This window comes from Mirounga leonina, unplaced genomic scaffold (assembly GCF_011800145.1).
Source record: "Mirounga leonina isolate KUSES-001 unplaced genomic scaffold, KU_Mleo_1.0 Mir_92, whole genome shotgun sequence".
NCBI lineage: Eukaryota > Metazoa > Chordata > Mammalia > Carnivora > Phocidae > Mirounga > Mirounga leonina.
The window spans coordinates 3,479,442-3,499,282 of NW_023270852.1; the positions used below are offsets into that span (position 1 = coordinate 3,479,442).

The window sequence follows — 19,841 nt, forward strand, 5'->3', positions numbered from 1 at the left end:
GAGCAAGAGCAATTGGCTGAGGATTTCAAGTAGTAAAATATAAGGCTTCTTATGATGAACAGTACAGATCAAACTAGAAGGCTTTGCATGCTATGTGAAGAAGGCACTGAATCCTGTAAACAGCAGGGAATCATTAAATTTATGTATCTTACAGAGGTCCAATTTGTATGCATACAAAAAGTGCACACATCGTGTGTACAGCTTGATGAATTTTTACCTATGTGTGTATCTGTGTAATTACTGCTCAGATTCCAGAAAAAAATCTCTAAAACTTCACATGAGGAGATTTTATCTTGACTCACAACATTTTGGATGCCAAGTGCCATGGTTGGTCTGTGGTATAACCAGGATTGGAATTATTACAGCTGTTCCCAGGATTAACAAGTCTTTATACTTGAATAAAAACACTTGTACCATCTAATTGTGTGACAAAAACACTGCAGCGTGGTTAACGTTTATCAATCATCAGCATGTCTTGGCACTTTATAGGCACTACTTGAATTTATCTGCTCCACGAGGGTTTGTTACTGTCCTGTTTTTTTTTTCTTTAAGATTTTTATTTATTTATTTGACAGAGAGAGAGAGAGAGCACAAATAGGCAGAGTGGCAAGCAGAGGGAGAGGAAGAAGCAGGCTCTCCGCTGAGCAGGGAGCCCGACACGGGGCTTGATCCCAGGACCCTGGGATCATGCTGAAGGCTGCCGCTTAACCCTGAGTCACCCAGGCACCCCTTATTGTCCTGTTTTACAGATGCTAAAGGTTAGAAAGGTAAAGTAACTTGCCTCCGGTTCTACACTTAGAAAGTAGCAGAATTAGTATCAAATCTAGGACTGTCCATCGCCAGACTGATTTCTTGTTGGTGATCTGCTGCCCTAAATATCTGGTACCTAGGTTAAAGCAACAGAAATGTTATGTCTTTGTGGGGGGAGGTGATGATTGTATTTGTTACCTGCACATGAAGAATGCTCTTTTTAGGCACATTCTGACCTGTGGCTTACAAGCATTATGAGAGAGAAGGGGGTGTTGGATTCCATGTCAGTCAGGCCCTGGAGCATTGTTATTTGGATGGGTTTTTATGAGGGAGGAAGATGCTTTCTGTCTCCCTAAAATCAATATATAGAAACAAAATGATGGTCTCTATAGTCACAGTTTGAAAACAGGACACAGTGAAGATGAAATATGGACCTAAACACCAGAAATTCCAGCAATTAGTTTGGTCTTAAAAATATCGGTGGAATATGTGTGCGCCAGTGTTTGGTAGCAAAGTGGCAAAATTCTTATAACCTTAAGATTATGATGGGGCACCTGGGTGGCTCAGTCGTTATGCGTCTGCCTTCGGCTCGGGTCATGATCCTGTGGTTCTGGGATCGAGCCCTACATCGGGCTCCCTGCTCAGTGGGGAGTCTGCTTCTCTCTCTGCCTGCCGCTCCCCCGCCCATGCTCTCTCTCTCTCTCGCTGTCAAATAAATAAAATCTTAAAAAAAAAAAAAAGCCCAACTCTTGATTTCAGCTCAGGTCACGATCTCAGGGTTGTGAGATCAAGCCCCGCATCTGGCTCCATGCTGGGTGTGGAGCCTGCTTGAGATTCTCTACCTCCCCTTCTCTCTCCTGCTCTCTTAAAAAAAAAAATTATGTTTGAAGAGCTAAGAGGGCCAAAGAAAATGTGAAACTTCCATAGTCACTAAAAGGAAAAATAATTTATTTTAATGGCCCTCAAAATTGCTTAAACCCAGTAATCTTCTTAATGTCTTAATTCTGTCTCATAGTGTAAAAAAAAAAAAAAGTCACACTGAACGAATTTGTTACCATGCATGACTAAAATATATTTAATATTTGTCCATTATTTTTTCAGATGAAGTGGGAGGGACAGTGCAGCACACTTCAGCACGTTTAGGTGTAAACTGGGAGTACTCAGTGAATTTCAGGTTTTACAAGATGAAAGCGTGGCAGGAAGTATCCCATTGCTGCCGAGAAACATGTTTCAGGAAACTAATCTTAAAAAGATATAAACAGCATGCCTATCCAACTTGCTTGAGGGAAAGACTACAGTTTTAAGTTGTTTAGAAGAGTGTGTAGAAAGATACTGTTGCCAGTTGTTATCACTTTTAGAAGAGATGTGGGTGCCAAAAAGCAAGTTCAGGATTGTTTTGGTATCTTTATTTTTAAATGGGGATGGAGTGGTGATGGAGATGGTTTTCTACTCAAAGCTGCTCCTGTTGGTAAATGTTTCTTTTATAGACTTTGAAAAATCGTGCATTTAAGTGAAACCATCCAGAGGGAAATAGGATTATGGATACTGAATTCTGTGATTAAAGCTAATCCTAAAATATAAATGTGGAAAGTGTCCTTTAAAAATAAAATATATCAAGTCATAGTAGCAAGCAGATCAAGTGTCCTACCCCCAGTTCCCCAACCAGGGGTTTCTTTACTGTTTTGTTCAGAGTTCCTACTTCTGAGTAGCCTATGGTGTTCGTGTACATCACATGCCGGCGGGGGCGGGGGGGTGGTGTCACTTATGAATGCAGTGTCCCTGGAGCCAGCAGGTCCAGCTGCCAGGAACCCTTGCCTGAAGAATGGCTGAACCCCTTTGGCTCTGGTTCCCAGCATCAAGCTGCCTTCCTCTAAGTCATTCCCTCAGAATTGGTAACGAGCCAGTGGGAAAGTAGGCTTTGAGGAAGTCAGTCAAGAGGGGAGAGCAAAGGAGATGCTCAGAACAAAAGAAGGATGATGTCAGTGTCCTAGTTAGTGCCCTTCTGTCAGAAGCGGGAAATAAGTTCTCTCTCAGATTCTTAGTGTTGCCATTGTTTTCTTTTTAAAAACTTTAAAGAAATTGTGAAGTGTAATACACAAACATTTTTAACTGGCTCACTGAGATTCTTCCCTTCTTACTCTGCTACCTTAACTGTCCTTGCTTCTGGTGATGATTGCAGAAGATAACAGTTGGGAGGCTTTGCTAACAGAAGAAGACAGAAACAGAAGTTAAGATGAAAAAAACAAACATATCAGTGAAAGAATAAGTTTGAGATCCCTGCAAATAAAAAAAAAATTCTGAAATCCCATTTCCGTATGATGATACACAAGGCAGCTGAATGGGAAAAAGACAAGGTGCGAGGAAAGAAGGGGAGAATGAAGATGAGGCATGGAATCTTCCAGGCCCCTATTTGTTGTCTCCCTTTGTTTCAGACTGCTTTGTTCTCAGGACTGGTGCTTACCACTGAGTTGCAAATAGACCTGGATTTATAACTGACTGTTTTTCTAGTTTTTGAAGAACATGAGATCTAGATTAATATTATCTTGGGTATATGTAATTATGAAAACATTACTGTATATAATTATGAAAAAACTGTAGTAGGTGTTTTGCAGTCTTGCATATATCAGATAGGAAAATTCAGAGCTGTTTAGTACCTGTTCTCTACTTGGAAGCTGCTCAGAATAGATTTCATTCAGTGGGAAACCAACATAGTAGTTTAAACCATAATACATGAAAATATTGTTATTAATTCTGGATAAGTGGGATTTGATTAAAGTTACATTGGTACTTGGCAATTAAACATATTTAAAAATAAGATTTTTTTCTTACAGTCCTATTTTGTAACGGATTATGACCCAACCATTGAGGATTCCTACACAAAGCAGTGTGTGATAGATGACCGAGCAGCCCGGCTAGATAGTAAGTAGTCTTCCTTTATTTGATAGTTCGCATATCCTATTTTTAAAAAGTAAGCTTGGGTGTTTTGCTAGTTTCATAAATTTTAGATGGTCTTGAACATAAGCCCACCTCTTTTCATTAGTTTTGATTGATGAATCAGCATTTAAATATTCCTCAGTAAATGTAATATAAAACAAGAATTGTGTTGATCTTGTGCTGGTGAAACTAATCATGTCAGTGTAACTTGTTGAAGTTGTATTTTTGGGGACATTTGGGAAAAAAACATGAAGTTTCAGCTCTTCCTGCTTTCTTGCAAATGTTAAAATGGGTGAAGTAAATATAGAAAAGATTGAATATTTGTTAACTTGCTTAGAATTTTTAGCACAGAGGCGTTAGCAAATAGCGTTTTGTGCTTGGTCACACACTCCGTGTCTCCACAAAAGATAGCCCTGTTCTTTTAATTTACATGATTCTTTCATTCACAGAGATCAAGAGGTACGTTAGTACCTGCACTTTAAGTGTGGTGTTGGTGGGAGTAGACCAAGATTTCTTTCCTGAATTTACAGGTATCTTTTTCAGTTCTTTGCATGGAGGAGATAGAACATCCAGCTGACTTCAGAGGTGATCTGACTCCATCTGCCTAGATGTATTTGATATTTTTAACCTTGTGGTTGGTATGCTAATATATTGTAGCTACGAAATCAACCCGTACTGATGAGGATGACCCTGAAACTGTCTGCTGTGAGATATGTTTGTCTCTAGCAATATGAGAATAAAGCACTCCGAGGAGAATGCCATGTCTTTATTGCACTAAGTCAGATGTGCTCTGAAGGACCCACGTTCATTGGGCCTGCCCATGTGTTGTTTTTCTCTTTAGTTCTGGATACAGCAGGACAAGAAGAGTTCGGAGCTATGAGAGAACAGTATATGAGAACTGGCGAGGGTTTCCTGCTGGTCTTTTCAGTCACAGATCGAGGCAGGTTTGTACCAGTATTAAAATGTAGATCTTCTGTTCATGCCTAGATCACTATTGTATTGAATTGGACTTCTTGTTTTTAGAGAAAAAGGTGAAGTAATAAGATACTAAATGGGGCGTGAGACTAGCCAAGTTCTGATATTTGAGCAAATTGATTTGTCTGTTTCTGTTTTAGTTTTGAAGAGATCTATAAGTTTCAAAGACAGATTCTCAGAGTGAAGGATCGTGATGAGTTTCCAATGATTTTAATTGGTAATAAAGCAGATCTGGATCATCAAAGACAGGTGAGAAGGAATGTTGCTCGTGGGAATCCCATTGTTGATAATTGTGTAGGTGAGTAGATGTGTTTCATGAAACCGTTGAAAGTGCCATGATCAGAAGAACTGTCGAGCTTGGCACACTGGATCTGGGGAAATCGAATTCTCACATATATTTACACAGAACTTCAGTGGACCCTGTAGCCTGTAAGTATTTGTACCAGCTCCATTCACATGTTATAATTTCTTGGGTAATCTCCAAAATTCTAATTCAGTTAGCTCATCTTAAAGTTACCCTTATTACAGGCCAAGTTTATTCAGTGTTAATGCTAAATTACTTTCATTTAGAGAATAGTTTTGACCTGAATGACAGTATTTGGGTTTTCCCTGCGTTCCATCAATGACAGAATGTTCTGTTCATTCTTTACACTGGCAGGCTCTAACACCAGTAACCTGTAAGGGAAGAAGATTTTTAGCATTTAGTTGTAGGCTAGATTATACTCGCTTGTTTCTTTACCCACTTATTTCACATTTAATTTTTAAAATTTGGAGTATATATTGCCCACTCATCTTTTTGTGGGTGAGCAGAACAAGGTCAGATGTAAATTAGTGCAGGCTCTCTATTATTTGGGGTTTCTTTTTGTGTCTTTTTATTTCTTTTCAGGGTTTAGCCTTTACCCCATATCTGGAATATAATTGTTTAAGTTTCTTAAATTTTGCTGGTATTTAAGTTGTCCTTTGTTTTTATATAGCTTTGTGTTAACACTTTTAAGATTTTGTTTGAAAAGTACAAACATCAAGAAAAATGGGTTGATAACAGCATTGAGGACAGCCTTCCATTTTGTAGTTAACTATTTAAAACAAACCTTTGATTTGTGTGCTCTATTTGTAAAATTTTGTTGAATATATACCAAGTTTAAAACGTGGGCTTAAGGTTTAGAAATGTTTACTGGTGATACTTGATGTAGAATAAATTTTACTGGTAGGTCTTTTTAAACTCTGAATTATTATAAAGTTAAGGTGAAAAAATTTGATCTTCACTCAAACCAGTATAAACTTTTTGAAATAATTTAGAATATGGCATTGTTCACATCTTAAGCCTAGAGTAGATAGTCCATCTATTTTTTAATTTTTTATTTTTGAGGTCATTTCCTTCAGGGTTTGTGAACCTAATTATATTTATTAAATGTTGCCAGTAGAATCTGTCTGCTGATCTTCTCAGTCCTTTATAGTACTAGAAACACTTGTATATATCACTGGATCTGGGGAATAATTGCAAAGTAGCTCTGCAGTGAGCAAGAGGCTCTCCTCCCTACCTCTTCTACCCCACTCCTGAGTGCTTTCTGCTCTGATGATGGAAAAGGTTTTTCTCAAACCTTTTTGTGGTTGTATACAGCTCCAGTAATGGAATAGGTGGGAGGACTGGGTCCTGTAGGGTAGGCGGTGGCGGGTCAGGGAGAGCGGGGAAGCCTATGTCCACCAGAGCAAACAGGCCCTACCACGATGGGCCTGGGACAGAGGGTCTGTAGGAGTTACATCTAAGGCATCTCTATACTGAAGATTGCCAGTGTTTGTGGTACGGTTTCCTCTGTCTGCAGATAGTCAACATATTATGGCACTTCTACTTTGTTTCACACCATGCGCTTACAAAATTTTTCATTTAAGTTTTTTCCTTTTTATGAGAAGAGTAAAATAAAAAACAAAGGTGATGAGAGAAACAACGTAGGGAATGATAAGTTTCATATTTCCATCACCCTGAAGATATGCAGTTAGCCTGGAGTAAGTTCTTCTATATACAGTTTTCTGCTTTAAACTGTATACAAGATAAATTATGTATATGCTGAAAGCTCAGACGTGTATATCCAAGGGAGAAGAGCAAGTAGCTGAGATCGGACTGCTTAATTTTCGCTCATTCCTGTAGATTCTGCTCTCTGAAGGATAGGCACTGAGAAAAACTGGATTCCTGCTTCTGCTTCATCTCCTCTGGTCTAGGTTCCTTCACACCTGCACTCAGGCAGGACTCCTGCACTTATGGGAGCCTTGAGTGCTGGCTGGCTGCAAATCCTACCGCCTTTCCCTCATCCATTCATTTCCCACTTGTTTGCACGATTCTTACTCACTTTCTCATTCTTAAACTGACAGCACTTTCTTCCCCTTCCTCACTCTCAGCTAATGATGAGTAATATTTTCCTATTTCACTGAGACATTTCTGCACGTTTCCACCTCCACATGTACTAACCTAAGTGCACATGTACCCCATCAATTCTGCCTTCCCCCACTTAGGCGGCTACACTGTTCACCTGTGTGTGCCCATCCTCTCTAGTAGGTACTGGGTCATGTTCCTTCTCCCCGGCTTGTAGGCCTCACCCCAGCAACGGTCCCGTTCCACTTGTTCTGTTTATCTGCCGCACGATCATTCCTGCCAGCACGGATCTCCTCTTTAAAACAGAACATAGCTATGGCAGAAGCTTGTTCTTAATCTCACATTCTTCTCTGTGTACCTTTCTGCTGCTTCTGTCAAGCAGAACTCCTTAAAAGTGTTATCTACACTTGCTCTCTCTCCTCTCTTTCCTGCCATTCTTGCTTGCCCTGACCTCAGGCATGCAGCGCCCGAGTCAAGGTCACCATTTACGCAGACGTCAGTAATATTTGACACAGTTTCTCAGACTCTCATTTTTGAAACACTTTGTTTACTTAGTTCTGGGACACCGTAACCTCTGCCTCCTCCTTCCTCCCTTTGCTGATATATTCCTTCTCTCTTCTCAGATGTCTTAGGGCTCAGGTACACCTTCTCCTAAGGCTCTGGATGTATAAAGACTACCATGCTTCACCTCCCAGCCTTTGAGAGCCGTGCACAGCACATTTGAAATTGAGGTGCTATGCTAAAGGTTTTTTTACCTTTGTAAAGTCTCTTCAGAATTAAAGGTGTTGCCTAGAATGTCTTAGCACCTTCCCTTGCTTTACCAACAGCCTGGACAGGCCACAGGGATCCCATAAAAATTTCTTCCCCGTTCAGAAATGCTTACTTACTGAGTAAGAACCCCTAAGAGGTTCTTACTCAGTAACCAGTCTGGCTTGCTTTGTTATTGACCCAGTTCATTGTTTTCTGCCTTTGTCTTAGACACAGTCCTTTGGACTTTTTCTAGTTTCTAGCTAGTTTTCTCTTAAATAACAAATGCCAGTTCTCCATGTTCTTTAAATTTGTGGGTCTGCCCTGGGCATTCCTCCTACTGATTCCTGAAATTCTGAACCTGTCTGGGAAGGGAGATCAGCCAGAAGAGATTTTGCTTACTTTCTTTTGGCTTCTGGATCTCTAGATTTGCTTCTTCCACCCACCCACCCATCCATCCATCCATCCATCCATCCATCCATCCAATATTTACTGAACCCTTTTTCTAGACACTAATGACAGAGCAATAGAAAGAACAAAGTCACTGAAGTTTACATTAAATAAAAAGAATTTGAATGGTTAGCGTTATCAGACACCTAGTCCCTTAGAGATACGTTGATCATTTTGTTTATCCTGTCAAAGATGTAGGAGGAAAACATAGGTAAATGACTTGTTTGTGCTTACTGAAAATGTTAAAGTAGGTAAATGTGATAGCACCCTGATTCTGAAATTTAATACAGCGGTATGTGGGCTTGGATTGTGGGCTTCGTGATAGCTCTGATTTCAAGTTTTTTGTCCTTGACTCAGCCCTGCCTAGAAACGGATGGTTTTGCTTTTTGTTTTTACCCTCTCTTTTCTCCCCCAGCTTACCTTAGCCTCCCCCTCTCCTTTCCCCCGTTAGGTGCTAGTGGCCACTGCTAATTTGAGAAAGGAACCCATTACACTTATAATAATACCTACGTGTACTAACCCCCACTCTGTCTGTTAGTACCTTGACCACAGTCTGCCCCTGTAGCCTCCTAAGAAGAGGACATCACCCCTACCTGCCAATAGTAGATGAAGGGTCCTCTTCTCGCCTTACCTGTTTGTGCTTTGTCTGCATCTAGAAGATTTGTAAACCATTGAGTTTATGTAGCATGAGAGCTTCTCAGTTTTGAGCGGTTAGTTTTGTTCATGCTTTGTCCTTAGCACACAGAACAAAGATATGTACTCAATAAATATTTGCTGAATGAATGATCAAGACATCAGTGAATCAAGCCGTGGTATTAATTTGATGATTCTTTCTGTGCAATAGATATTTTTGAAAACAAAAACAAGTTTTGCTTCTGTAAACTTACATTATTCATTAGCTAGCTGCATCCTTAAGTGAGCATTACGAATGTTTAGGTCTGTTCCTATGAAACCCAGTTTGTTTAATGAAATTGCTCTCATCATTCTTATTTTGCTCTTCTCTATTTGGAAATACATAGTACTAGATAAATTCATTATTGTGGATTATCTTCTAATACTCATTTGTGCCTTGGAAGTGAGACTCACTGGAGGTTCCCAGGTGTAGATCTGTGAATTTGTTCTATCAGATTCACCTTTGTTGTTTAAAACAAAACATTTTTGGGTAGTGCTGACCTACCAAGTTAAAATATTCAGGAGATATGGTTTATCTTTATAAAACTCTCTGGGTTGGGAAACCTCTAGGAAATCCTTATTTGTGTAGCTTTCAATCTACATATGCAGTGTTCTTTGTTCCATGTGATAGTCTTTTTGTGCATTTTTGTTTGCTTTGGTGGTAGCAGTGTTATTTCTTAGTTAAAATAATGCTACACCAGGGCGCCTGGGTGGCTCAGTTGGTTAAGCGACTGCCTTCAGCTCAGGTCATGATCCTGGAGTCCCGGGATCGAGTCCCACATCGGGCTCCCTGCTCAGCGGGGGGTCTGCTTCTCCCTCTGACCCTCTTCCCTCTCTTGCTATCTGTCTCTCATTCTCTCTCTCTCAAATAAATAAATAAAATCTTAAAAAAAATTAAAAAAAAAATTAAAAAAAAAAATAATGCTACACCAGTGAGCTCAAAAGCAGCTATATATGTGGTTAGAGATTTCTTGACCAGAAATGTGTGTACAAACTCTTGTTGACCTCGATTCCTAGGAGACAGTGATGTGAGACCATGCTTTAAAACTAAATGAATGAAGCACATGAATCATCTTAGTAGTGGGATTATCTTATCATCTTGGTCATTAACTAATTTTTCTTATTACGTATAGGTAGGTAATTTGCCATTTCTCTCTAGCTGAATTACATTATGAAGGAGGGATGGGGCAAGATAGCTTTTGGAAGAATAATTGAGCAGAAAGACAAATAGCAAAATTCTTAATTTTTTAATTTTTTTTTTAAATAGCAAAATTCTTAAGGACATGTATTTTCCTTCCCCAAAGTTATATTAATAACGTAATTTTGATTGACTTGTCTCAAATATTAATTTTTATTTTTCTTCCTATATGTTTTCATTTACTTACTTGATTGGTCATACTCTGTCTACTTAACATATGTCTTTATTAGTTAACGACGCTGCACTCTTCTGGGCTCTGGGCGTACAAAGACAAATATGCCTTACTCCCTAGCTGCAAGGGATGTGGTGTTGGGAGAGTGGGAAAGCAAACCCAAGAATTGGAGTTTAGTGTGTTTAGGGTTTTGTCACTGGTCACTGTGTAGGGCATGATGGGAACTCCAGGGTGCTGTTCCGAAACCTCAGTGGCAGTAAGGGGGAAGTTATTGATGGCTTGAGTCTTGAAGTGTTATTGAGGAACAAATTAAGAGTATAATGTTGGGAGAGAAGGGGTGGCATCCCAGGAAGAAGGAACAGAATTTGTGACAGCATGGGGATTTTTTTGTAGGAAGGAATTTCCCATGTCAACTTAAAATAGGAATTTTCTTTTTAAATTGGCTTCTGTGAAGCTTTCTTTTCTTAGTTGGCTTCCTTACTTGTTAATTGCTTGCTTGATTTGATTGATTTATATTTCAAAACCATTGGCTTTATGGTATATAAGCCATTTTGAAGAGAGGCAGGAAAGTTTAAAATTTACAAAAACTTGGGTATACCAGTGCTGTGGAGAACCTGCCTGCTGCCCTTCTGGAGCACAACAAGGTTATCAACTATTATGAAGTAATTATTAGATGTATGTGTTAATGTAATTAACTAATGATACTACATTGAGGTTGCTGAATTTTGGAAATGGAATATTAAATTGGGAGAACAAGATACCTTAAAAGACTAGAGGGAATAATACCTTGAGCTCAAATAAGGCCAGGAATAATTCCTATTCTAGTTAGCCAGAGTGAAAAATCTCATAATTCTTGGGTTATTGGGTAGTGTACGCAGCGGGTTTTGTTCCAGTAGTAGAACAAAATTAACCCTGAACGAATTCTGTTCTGGTACTATGTAACAAAAAGGAGCACACTTTCCAAATAACTGCATCCCAGAAGAAAGCTCAAGAACATTTATAGGAATATAAACTTTCTAGAACCCAATAGGTAAAAGTCCAGTACCCAACCATCCACTCAAAAATTACCAAGCAAGAAGCAGGAAAATATGATTCACAGTAAGGACAAAAAGCGGGGACTAGAAACAGACCCAGAAATGACACAGATGATAGAATTAGTGAACAGATACCTTAAACAGTTCTTAGGACTCTATTCCATATGTTCAAGAAGCTAGAGAAAAGACTGAAATTGCATATGGTAGGTAGAGACATGGAAGATGGAGAAAGATCAAAATCAGACTTACAGAAATTAAGAACTACAATGTCTGAGATGAAAAATACCCTGAGTGGGATTAACAGCCAGAGATAATAGCTGAAAAGTGTCTGAACTTGATGAAAACTAAAATGCGTACATCTAAGAAACTCAGCAAACCCTGGGCATAAGAAATACGAAGAAAATTATAATAGGACACATACATTTTAATGAAATTATTTAAAGCCAGTGATAAAGAGAAAATCTGAACGATAACCAGAGGAAAAGAAAACTATTACACACAGAGGAACAGAGCTAAAGATGGCGGCAGTCATCATGGTTTCTCATGGGCAGTGATGCAGGGGAGAAGAAGATAGTGGCACAACATCTTTCAAGTATTGAAAGAAGAAACTTGTCTAGAATTAAATGCCCACTAAAAATGTATTTCAAAAATGAAGGTGAAATAAAGACTTTCTCCAGATGTGCAAAAGGTGAGAGGATTCGTTACCATCAGGCCTGCATTACAAGAAATGAAAAGAAGGAAAATTATACCAAATGGCAATCTGGATCTGTACCAAAAAAATGAAGAGCACCAGAAATGATAATTGTGTGGGCAAATATAAATTACTTTTACTGTTCTTTAAATCTCTTTAAAATATGATGGGATGTTTAAAGCAAAAATAACAGCCGTCTATTATGAGGTAAAAGGTAATAACAATAAAAAGTGGGAGGGAGAAACGTTCTATTGTAATAAGGTTCTTACACGATATGTGCATTGGTGTAAAGCATTTGAATTAGACTGTGATGAGTGAAAAATGTGTATCATAAACTCTAAAGCAGTCATTAAAACAACATAATTACATAGTTCATTAGCCAATAAAGGAGAGAAAAGGGAATCATAAGAGCAATACAGTTAACCCAAAAGAAGGGTTAGTTCAAAGAACAAATGGGGTGGATAGGAAAGAAAGTTCAAGATGACCCCGTGACATCAGTAATCACATTAGCAGTAAATAGTGGGAGCACCTCACTTAAAAGGCAGACGTCGTCAAATTGGATAAAAAAGTGAGACCCTACAAGAAATCTACTTTCAGTGTAAAGGCACAAAGAGGTTAAAAGTGAAAGGCTGGGGTAAGATACAGCGTGCTGATCCTAATGGAAAGTTTGCTGAAATGGCAACGTAAGTATCAGCCTAAGTCCCTTTCAGAGCAAAGAAGATGACCAGGAATAAAGAGGATTGTTTCATAATGAAAAAGAGATTGTCATTAAGAGAACATAACAATCCTAAACATTCATATACTGAATAACAACTTCAAAATTCTTAAAGCAAAAATTGAAAGAACTGCAACAAGTAATTGACATACTCATAGTCGCAATTTTCAACACTGCTCTCAGTAGTTAAGTAGAGAGAAAATCAGTAAGGATGTTGGCGGCTTGAAGAACATTATTGAACAACTTATTCTAACTGACATTTAGTGAATGCTCCACCCAACTATAGCAGAATACACATTATTTTGAAATGAGAACAAGTCTCAATAAATTTAAGAGGACTCTAGTCAGGCCCGGTATGTTCCTTGACCATGGTGGGACTGATGGAAATCAGGAAACCTTTAAATATGGGGAAACCAACAAACTTCCAGCTAACCCTTGGCACAAAGGAGTGATCAAAAGGGAAATTAATAAAGCATTATGAACTGAATTATAATTAAAACACAACATAATCAAAATTTGGGATGCTACCAAAGAAGAAAATATAGAGAAATTTGTAGTATTAAGTGGTTATTATTTGGAAAGAAAAAGTCTCCATTCAGAGACTAGCTTCTACCTTAAGAAACTAGAAGAAAAAAGCAAATTAAAACCATAGTAATTAGGAGAAGGGAAATACTAAAGAATGGAAATCAACGACATTGAAAATAAAAAATCCATAGAAGGATAAATCTGGTTTTTAGAAGATTAGTCAAAGTGACAAATCTAGCCAGAATGACCAGGTGAAAAAGAGCAAAGCACAAATTACCAATAGAGTAATGGAAGAGATCCCATCACTTCAGATCTTACAGATACTGAAAATATAATAAATACGATATAAAGAAATACTATGCTATAAAGAAATACCATACAATAAAGAAACTTTATACCAATAGATTCAGCAAGTTAGATGAAATAGAAATATTTCTTAAAGGGCGCACACACTGCCAAAACTCAAGAAAAAAAATTAGATAACCCGAATAGTGTTGTATCTGTATAATAAATTCGGCTGGTTGTAAAAACCTTCCCTCTGAGAAAACCCCAGGCCCAGGTGGATTTGCTCGTGAATTATGCCGAACTGATTTTGCTGAAAGTGTTCCAGAAAATTGAAGAAGAGAGGGTTCTTTCCAACTCCTTATATGAAGTCAACATTACTCTGATACCAAAGCCAGACAGAGACGTAAGAATACTATAGTCCAATAATTCTTGTGAACACAGATGTAAAAATTCTTAAAATTTCAGCAAATAGAATTTAACAGTACATGTATGAAAAGGACAATGCATCATTACTCAAGTGGGGTTTATTCCAGAAATGCAGTGTTGATTTAACAGGCAAAAATGAATCAGCACAGTTCACCGTATTAATAGACGAATGTGGAAAAATCATGATCTCGGTAGATGAAGAAAAAAACATTTGAGAAAGTTTAACATGCTGTTGAAAACTCTTTCCGGATGGACTAGCGGGAACTTTGTTGACATGGTGAAGGGCATGTGCAGTGAAGGCCTACCCCGAACCGTGTGCTTCATGGGGAAGGACTGAATGCTGCTGGCACGGCACTGATGTGCTACGCTGGGAGGGCCGGCCAGAAAGAAATGAAAGGCGTTCACATCAGAAAGGAGGCAACAAAACCGTCTTTAGAAGCAAATGACATGATCCTGTAGCAAAGCCTATGGAATTTACAAAAGAACACCCAGATAAGTGAGTTTAACATAGTTCCAGGGTATAACATAAATACACAAAAATCATGATCCGATTTTTTTTTGTAGAGAGAAAGGTACATCACTGAAAAAAGACCAGAAGAAGGCAGTTCTCTACGGGAGATAGGTTCCTGAGTCCACCCCCTTCCCCAATCTAGTTTCTAACTTCTGTGCAAGTGTTTACTTCTGTGGTAATGATAGCAATAAAAGTCATTGTTTTCGAAAGAGTTTTCAGCCACACCATGTAAATGTGATGTAATTTAGCGTTTTTCATTTTTCGGTAAATGTCATGACTTCATGAGGACTTTTACACTGAAAACATGTGGGGCATTGTACTCATTTTATGTTTCTTATTCTGTCCTACCATTTTAAGTTGTTAGCTCTGCCACCCTTCACGTTCTAGTATCAGGAAGGCATTGTGATCGTAATCATTACTCATTTTTCTCATGTATTTATTGAGCGTCTCCTATGTGCCTGGTATTGGGGAATGCAGAGATGAGGAAGACCCACGGTCTCTCAAGGCTTCCGTCCTCATCTCTTCATTATTTTCTCTCTTGGCTTCTTGTATTTAAGCTTTTCTAGACTTCTTTTAGTTCTAGGAACTTGGAAAGTGCACCCCTCCCCCCCAATTGGCTCTCATACCTGCCGTTTCTTTTGTCAGGGATACTTTCTTACCCCACCCCATGTCACTGCATACTCTTTATTTAGTTCTTAGTTTAAATGTCATTCCTCAGGGAAGCTTTTCCTGATCTGCCCAACAGGGTTATAGAGTCTGCTAGCACCTTGTACTTTGCTTTCCCAGAATTTATCTCCATTGTATTTAATACTTTTTGAGTAATCACCAGACTGAAACCTTGTTGCATGGTCATATTTTCATCATTTGAGTTGTTCTTCAGAGGTGGGCTTCAGTATGTTTTGAGCTTGTGAGTCTCTTGGTTTATCTTATGACAAAGCAGCTTGGCCCCTGGCTGGATTAGCCGTGTAGTCCATGGCCAAGGATTAGATGGAGCAGATCTGTTAATTCTGTACCTCAAATACAACTCTTGGAATTTCAGGTAACACAGGAAGAAGGACAGCAGTTAGCGCGACAACTTAAGGTAACATACATGGAGGCGTCAGCCAAGATTAGGATGAATGTAGATCAAGCTTTCCATGAACTTGTCCGGGTTATAAGGTAAGTGAAATACATCTTAGAAGTTTGTTTTAATTTATTGAATTTGACAGGTAATCACACTGTGTTGTTTAAAACCATTAGCTGAAAAAGAAATTGCCACTCAGTGTTTTCTGTAAGAAAGAGGAAGCTGTATGGAGAAGCGCTTCTGTGCTAGGAGCTAATGCCCACAGCATATTACAAATTTTAACTAAGGACATACTGTACACTGGGTACTTCCTCTATATAAAACCAAATTCAGTTACATTGAAGGAGAGAGTACACGTAGGGATTTTGAGAAGAATCTGTGCTGCTTCCAAAGGTGTCTGTGGCATGAAGACAGGGATGACAATAGCTAACATTTGGGTGGCAGTCTCTGTCAGATACTGCACCTCATACTTCACATGTATTACGGCGTTGAATCCTCACCACAACCCAGTAAGCTAAATCCTTTGATCTGTCCTCACTTTTGGATGAGAAAGCAGGTACACAGAGGTGAGTTAACTTGCTGAGAGTTTTGGCTTTAAATGGTAGGGCTGGCACTCAAATCCGTCTCTCTGATCGCAGAGCCTGTGCTCTTCAGCTTTGCTTCATCCCCGTCCCTTCCCAGGCTGAGAGTGAGCCAGGTAGTAGAGAGTCAGGCCTCCCATTCGTGGGGTGAAGTATGATATCACAGATAACCAACGGGTTTTCTGTCTGTTGGCCTAGAAGGCCTCTGTGGTTCAGAAAGTGTTAACGGTACCAGGAAGCTTGAGGTGATGGGTGAGGTCACCTGGAGTTAGTTTCATGTGAGAAAAGTTGAGTTGCTTTATAGTGGGAGGGGTTTAATTTGATTATTTTTAGCCTTGGTGGCTTGGCCTCTCCTTCACCCTGGGCTCTCTAAGATCTGCTCGTCTCTCTGCCTGCCAGGTATGTGGAGTGAGCTGGTGTTAATTGTGTATCTAAGGTGAATCCACATCGGAGCTCTGGGCTTCTTGTGCTGTTTGAGCCCTTTGCCTGGGCATTCTCTTTGTGGGGAAAGAAGAGTAAGGATTATAGTTTTTCATTTTTTAGTGGTTTGTTAAAAGTACGAGTTCTGTTTTTAAATGAGCACAGAGTTTCAGTTTTGTAAGGTGAATTCTGGAGGTGGATGGTGGTGATGGTTGTACCACATTGTAAATATATTTAATACTATTGAACTGTATGCTTAAAAATGGTTAAGATGTTAAATTTTGTTATATGTATTTTAACATGCGTGTGCACACAAATCAGTACCTTCTTAACATAACTTTTACTGCCTTTGGAAATATTTTGTCCTTAGTTTTGATCCTCAGAATCTATATCCATGTACGTCAATCTGGAGTGAGGAGTGGGTAGAGGAGGCTTTTTAAAAAAATGTTTAATTTTAATTTTATTTTTATTTTAAGTAGGCTCCATGTCCAACGTGGGGCTTGAACTACGACCCCGAGATCAAGAGTCGCTTGCTCTACCCACTGAGCCATCCAGGTGCCCCTAGAGGAGGCTTTTTTATGCCAGGCACTGATAGGCCTTTAAACATAACAGTCTTCTTAAATCCTCATAGCAACTGTGAAAGGTAGAGTTTTATTATTCCCTTCTAAAAAACTGAGGCTCCACAGAGGTCAGCTGACTTACCTAATGCTGACTTGTGGCTAGTAAGTGGCAGAACAGGCATAGGAACTGTGTACCTCGTACTTTATATTCTACTCTAGCGGTGGACGCTTCTTCTTAAGTATACCTTATAGTCATGCAATTTCAAATTGGGAAGGGGACTTAGAGGTCATTGAGTTCAGTATCTCAATCTGAGTCAAGACTCACCTGTAAGTGAAACTCAGCTCTGCTTATGCTGGTGTTGAAACATTTGTGCCTTTTTTCCCCTCGAAGATTTGCTTTGATTCCCTAGTTGAAATTCAACATTGAGAGGCATATGCACATAAACTAGGCTTGTCCAAAAATTATATATTTGTGATATTACCAGCAAGACAATTATATGTAGATTTTTCTGTCTTACAGGAAATTTCAAGAGCAGGAATGTCCTCCTTCACCAGAACCAACACGGAAAGAAAAAGACAAGAAAGGCTGCCATTGTGTCATTTTCTAAGAATCCCTTGAATTTTAGCTACCAACTGCCAGGAAAAGCCCTCATCTTCTCCTTCTCTCCTTACGGTTTACATCACATCACGTTGGTACCTTTCTAGCCTTAGACAAATGATCACCGTGGTAGCCTTAGACCTAGAAGCTGGCTGATCCTTTCTGTGAAGCTAATCCTATGGTCATTTCAAGACAGAGTTAAAGGAAACACTAAGGCTGCTTCAAAGATTATCTGATTCCTTAAAAATACTGATCTATATACACAGACACATTTCTTTTTTAAGGGCTTACATTTTAATAGGGATGAATCAGTTTTGGAACCTAAGCTGTTCGCCAAGCTGAAGTCATAGGTTGTGAAATAACTTTTACCTTCTGGAATCATATTTCCTATTGTTACTCTAAATAGAAATGTAAGGAGTTTTTTTAAAATGTGAATTTTTGCCTATCTTTAAAAATTTTGATGTCAACCTTAGTTAACCTGAAATACACTGAATTGAACCACAAAAATGAGACCTCTCAGACCTTTACTGATGCTACAGCCTTTGTTTTCCAGTGGCCAAAATACCAAATGCCTATTGTATTTATAGGTTAAAAACTGCATATGAAGCCTTTATTAAGTGCTCCACTCCTGAAGAGGATAGTAATGTTCTGTATGGCCAAATATTTGGACTTATTCTGGACTTAAGGCATTTCAATGTTCTTGGTTTTTTAAGTTAACTCTTTTCACAGCCTTGTCGAGAGTAAAAATAAATAATTTCTATCTGTCTTCCTTTTCAAGTATTTCTGGATAAGGGATTCAAAAAAACTAAAACTGTTTTTGTTTGTAATATAAAATATGGAATTGATCTTTCCGAGGTCAGAGATGATTAATGTTTTTGCTATATACTTTTATACATTATTTTCTTATCAAACTAGTTAACAAGTATTTTTATATGTTTGTAAGCAAATATGCTTTCACAGCATACCTTGTGTATATGTAAAGATAAGTATTTAATTCTCACTGTTCACTTTTAACTGACAAAGAAAAAAAAGTGAAAACTACAGAAACTGTGGTAGAACTTTACTTGCTGTTCTGGTCCTGGTCCTGGTGGCGCCCACCTCTGGCCAGTCACATACCTGCTCGAGGAACCTTCTCCATAGATTACAACAGGATGAGAATCTGAAGTCACTTTTGATACCCCGTACTAGGTATTGGCTGTTATATCAAGTAGTAAGTGTAAAACTTAATTGACAATTAGTATAACTGTGGATGGCTTCTGATTTTGTTTTTAATTCTGTGGATTGTGTTTAAACAATTCAAAAGTATGTTCCTGATCGTGAGATACTAAGTGGTATTGCACAGTTGTCACTTTATTGAATGTGTACAACAGTCCCATGAAGTTGATAAAGCGTACCCTTGTATAGCTTCAGGTGCTAGAATTAAAATTGATCTGTTATCACAAGATAAGGCTTGATGACTTGTTATTTTGGTGGTTTCTTGAAGGAATGAGTGTTGTAAGAAACTTATTTTAGTAGCTAGTTCGGTGCCTTTTTCTGACAGTGCCTTAGGGTTTGAATCTAAAAATCAGTATTAGTTATTTAGCAGGTGAAATTGAAGTGAAATGGCTTGGTGTTCTTAGGGATTTCCCGAATATTTTCTTGACTTGGTGTTTCTTAAACGTTTTCTATGAAGTGCCCCTGACAGAAAACCCATCTCTGAAGGAGAGAGGAGGGTGAATACATACACATATACTCCTCTGAAGATGAAGCTTAAAACAGCTGAAGCAAAATGCACACATTTATTTGAATGCTTATTAAAATTACTGTCCAGGAAGGTAGTAGCCCATAGTTACCGTGTGGGTTTTGATACTATAGTGCTATTGCATATCCTTGTTAGGACTTTCATTTGGGAATATTTTTTATTTATCATAGGTAACTTCAGATAACAAGAGATTGTCTACATAATAGGTAGATTTAATGGGAAACCTTTAATTTTATTCTGAATAGATGATTTATAGCGAAGCAGTTTGAAGGTTAAATTTTGTTACATCAGTTTACTTTTTTTCCCTTTCTGTGCTTCACTTCGGATGCTTTTTATTGCTACATCTTCAAGTTCCCTAACCTTTTCTTCTGTTGTTTCATCTGCTGTTAATCACATTTAATGAATGAATTTTTCATTTCAGACGTTGT

General features: G+C 38.5%; 1 protein-coding gene across 5 annotated transcripts in view; it reads left to right on the top strand.

The window, feature by feature from the left end:
* The window catches only part of RRAS2 (RAS related 2), an 80,206-nt gene extending 61,090 nt beyond the window's left edge, over window positions 1–19,116 (top strand). For 3 of the 5 annotated variants that reach the window (XM_034995098.1, XM_034995094.1, XM_034995099.1), the window contains exons 2-6: window positions 3,582–3,669; window positions 4,526–4,628; window positions 4,800–4,908; window positions 15,490–15,608; window positions 17,595–19,116. In XM_034995098.1, coding sequence (XP_034850989.1) covers window positions 3,582–3,669; window positions 4,526–4,628; window positions 4,800–4,908; window positions 15,490–15,608; window positions 17,595–17,682 — 507 coding nt within the window. In that variant the 3' untranslated portion in view covers window positions 17,683–19,116. The other 2 variants (XM_034995096.1, XM_034995097.1) reach the window with 2 other exon arrangements.
* Window positions 19,117–19,841: the final 725 nt, after the last annotated feature.